Source organism: Aplysia californica, unplaced genomic scaffold (assembly GCF_000002075.1).
Source record: "Aplysia californica isolate F4 #8 unplaced genomic scaffold, AplCal3.0 scaffold01056, whole genome shotgun sequence".
Lineage (NCBI taxonomy): Eukaryota > Metazoa > Mollusca > Gastropoda > Aplysiida > Aplysiidae > Aplysia > Aplysia californica.
In genome coordinates this window covers 23,694-27,386 of record NW_004798326.1, presented here as the reverse complement: position 1 = coordinate 27,386, position 3,693 = coordinate 23,694, and the positions used below count along the sequence as shown (strand labels likewise).

Below are 3,693 nucleotides of genomic sequence, written 5' to 3'. Positions count from 1 at the left end.
AACAACAACGAAACAGAAAAAGAACAACAACAACACAAAAACAAAACAAACAAACAAAACAAACAAATAAAAACAAACAAACAAAAACAAACAATCCTCGTCCTCATGTCTTTTCCTCTGAGTGCAGTATTCTTTTTTTTCTATTTCCGTTTTCTCATTTATAAGCATTCTTGTACTTGTTATTCACTTCCTTATAAAGGCTTGTGGCTTTAGAGAACTTTAGAAAGATCCTCCTCGTTTTTCTCCCTCTATTGTTTCTGTTTAGCTTTCTTATTTTTCCAAACATCAAAATACAATTGTGAGGCAGCGTGGTGGATTCAGGCTCTCGTCAAAATAATCAAAGTGAAGAAACTTGCATTTTCCGCAGGTTTGTTAATTTTATCAATTTTTTGTTTTGCCTCAATACCTTTCATGCCCATTAAAAAACTTATTACTGTGTGGATCTTTCTAAAAACGTTGATAAAAGGCACAAAAAATGTAAATTTTCAGTTACCATGGACTCTTAAGCTAAGGAAATAACTAATCTTTGACAGCCATTTTCTCTCTAATTTTACCTCTGAAACAGGTGACCCCCATCTCGTTCATTCGCAAATATCTCGACTTGTATTCAAGATAAACGGATATTTTTTTCATCCGAATAAAGACAAGTGAACAAGCTTTAGGAAGATACCAATATCTCTACATGTCCAAAAATTGACGAGAGCCTGATTCCACCACGCTGCCTCACAATTGTTGGGTCTTTTTGCATCTATTTACTCAAACAAAGTGAAATAAATTCCCCATAAAGCTTGTCTCTTTCTCACTCTCTAGGTACACATCAGAATCTCGTCTTGCGCAGGATCGACGGCGGACGGATTTTGCGTGTGTGGAATGGTCATCAGGTCAGCGAGTGACGTCATCGCGTTGGACAACTGTCACGGAAGACAGACCACAGGCACAGTGGAGGTGACGTATCCGCTTGGCTACGTCAGCGATGACGTCAAAATATACGAGAGAGAGCAGAATAGAATGCTGTCGGTACGGGAAATAGTTTCGTTTTTGATGGATTTCTTGTCAATTTACGTTGCTGTCATAACTAAGTTGTTGTTAACTATGTTGTTGTTGTCGTTGTTTTTGTTGTTGTTGGAGATGTTGTTGTTGTTCTTATTGTTGTTGTTGTTCTTATTGTTGTTGTTGTTGTTGTTGTTGTTGTTGTTGTTGTTGTTGTTGTTGTTGTTGCTGTTGTTATTGCTGATGTTGTTGTTGATATTTTTGTTATTGTTACTGTAATTTTTGTTGTTGTTTTGTTTTCGTTGTTATTTTTGTTATTGTTGCTGTAAATGTTGTTGCTTTGTTGTCGGTGGTGGATGATCGGTGGTGGTGCTGCTGCTGCTGCATTGTTGCATGCTCTTGTTATAATTTGCCCCCTTTGCTGTCGGAGTTGGTGGTCTTGCTGCACAGCTGTGGCTGTCATTGTTTTTGTGTATTGCTATGTTGGTGTGGTTGCATCCGCATTAAAATATACTGTGGGAGAAATATGTGAGGCAGCGTGATGGAATCAGGCTCTCGTCAAAATAATAAAAGTGAAGAAACTTGCATTTTTCCGCAGGTTTGTGAATTTTTATAAAAATTTGTTTTTTGGCTCAACACCTTTCATACCCATTAAAGAACTCATTTCTGTGTGGATTTTTCTGAAAAACGTTGATTAAAGGCACTGAAAATGTAAATTTTCAGTTAACACGGACTCTTAAGCTAAGGAAATAACTAATCTTTGGCGGCAATTTCTCACTAATTTTACCTCTGAAGATATGTGACCCCCATCTCCTTCATTCGCAAATATCTCGACTTTTATTCCAGATAAATGATTTTTTTTCCATCTTAATAAAGACAAGTGAACAAGCTTTAAGATGATACCAATAACTCTACTTGCCCTAAAATTGACGAGAGCCGGATTCCACCATTCTGCATCACATATACTCTAACACTTTCTTAAGCGTCATTGACACAATGATCTTTTTTGTATCACATGAAGTCATAAAAGGAAAGGATCCCCACACCCCTTCCAACCCTCGCCCATTAAAAAAATCAACGCCCCAACCCTATGTAGCCACTGAATACAGGGAGTATATCATTTTACACTTCTGTTTTCCCTTTGCCCATTTCTATGAGATTGACGCAGTCTGATTGGTAGATAAAGGTGCGTATGATAGTGCCCAATAGTGTATTATGTACATATTTATTATACAATGTAACTGTTATAGAAAAAGATTCAAGGATAAGGGTCTGAGATTAACGATGATTTTAGATAAAGATGGTGGTGACAAGTGATGATGTGAGATGTTTTTTTAAATGTAAATAGGATAATTACTCCTTGGCTCCTTCTTACTGCCACACCCCTGATCTTATGGTAGATGGGATCCAACACCTAGCTTAATCGCATAAGGGCAAAAAATCTCGGAGTTCTCGTGTGCAAGTTGCGCACGTTAAAGATGTCTTGGTGGTCCAAAATCGATAAAGAGTAGGCTTCGGCCGCCACTCGGGCAATATTCAAATTCTCGTAATTATTGATCATTTCCTCCGCTCTGTCTTTATTTATCAGATTATTTTTGCTAACGGTCGGAGAGTGCGCGTGTACGTGGCCGACTTCGGCCTGTCCCTGACCTTGTTCCTGCCAGGCCTCGACCAGAACTCCGGTGCTGGGCTCTGTGGCAACAACGACAAGGATCCAGAAAACGATTTCCGGACACCCGCCGGCAGCCCAGTGAGGGGCGCCAATGAGATACTCAGGACTTTGAGCTTTGTCGAGAGCTGGAGGCGAGTAGTGTTGTGATGAAGGCCTGAATGTGCGTTAACAGAAACTGTTGCTGTGTGCTTTTAAATGGTCCACTTCAAGATGCTTTAAAATGCTGTTGCAATAATATAATTCCAATTTGTCTCGATTCTTTTGTATAGTTTTACATTGCTACGCAATATATAGGTTTACTATTTGCTATGACGAGAGTGGACCAGTGACCTTGTATGTCCCTGTAGCTGTGATTGTTGAAGTCCCAGTCGACACAATTTTGGATAATTTTGAAGCAGCATGGTGGAATCAGGCTCTCGTCAATTTTTGGGCAAGTAGAGTTATTGGTATCATCTCAAAGCTTGTTAATTTGTCTTGCTTTCAATGAAAAAATTACCCATCTTTCTCCAATAGAAGTGGAGATATTTTGGATTGAAGGAGGTGAGGGTCACCTGGTTTAAGAGGTATAATTAGCGAGAAAATGGCCGCCAACGCTTGGAAAATTCCAAAGCTGGAGAGTCCATGGCAACTGTAAATTTATATGTTTGTGCCTTTAATCAACGTTTTCGGTGAAATCCTCAAAGGAATGTGTTTGTAAATGGACCTAAAACGTGTTGAGCCAAACAAACAAAAATTGATAAAAATTGCTAAGCAGGGAGAAAACTGCTGTTTTCTTCGATTTCATTATTTTGACGAGAGCCTGATTCCACCACGCTGCCTCACATTTAGGAGATGAGTTTCTTCGCCCCACCTTGTCCGGGCCAACCTGGGTTGAGGGGGATACAATGCCCCACAGATAGACAAAGGTCAAAAACCTCCCCACGTGGGAATCATCGAACTCAAGTCTTCTGCACGCGACGGAGAACCGACTAACCGCTACATCACAGACGTTTGTTCAATAATCTTAGCTAGACAAAACGAATTAGTATGCA

The 3,693-nt window shown here is 39.6% G+C and overlaps 1 protein-coding gene across 1 annotated transcript in view; it reads left to right on the top strand.

The window, feature by feature from the left end:
- LOC106013613 (von Willebrand factor D and EGF domain-containing protein-like) overlaps positions 1 to 2,809 on the top strand; it is a gene marked incomplete in the record, with an annotated part of 18,365 nt that extends 15,556 nt beyond the window's left edge. Inside the window, 2 exon segments of the mRNA XM_035973195.1 lie at positions 811 to 1,017; positions 2,579 to 2,809. Of these exon segments, the coding sequence (XP_035829088.1) occupies positions 811 to 1,017; positions 2,579 to 2,809 (438 nt within the window).
- Between the last annotated feature and the right edge of the window lie 884 nt (positions 2,810 to 3,693).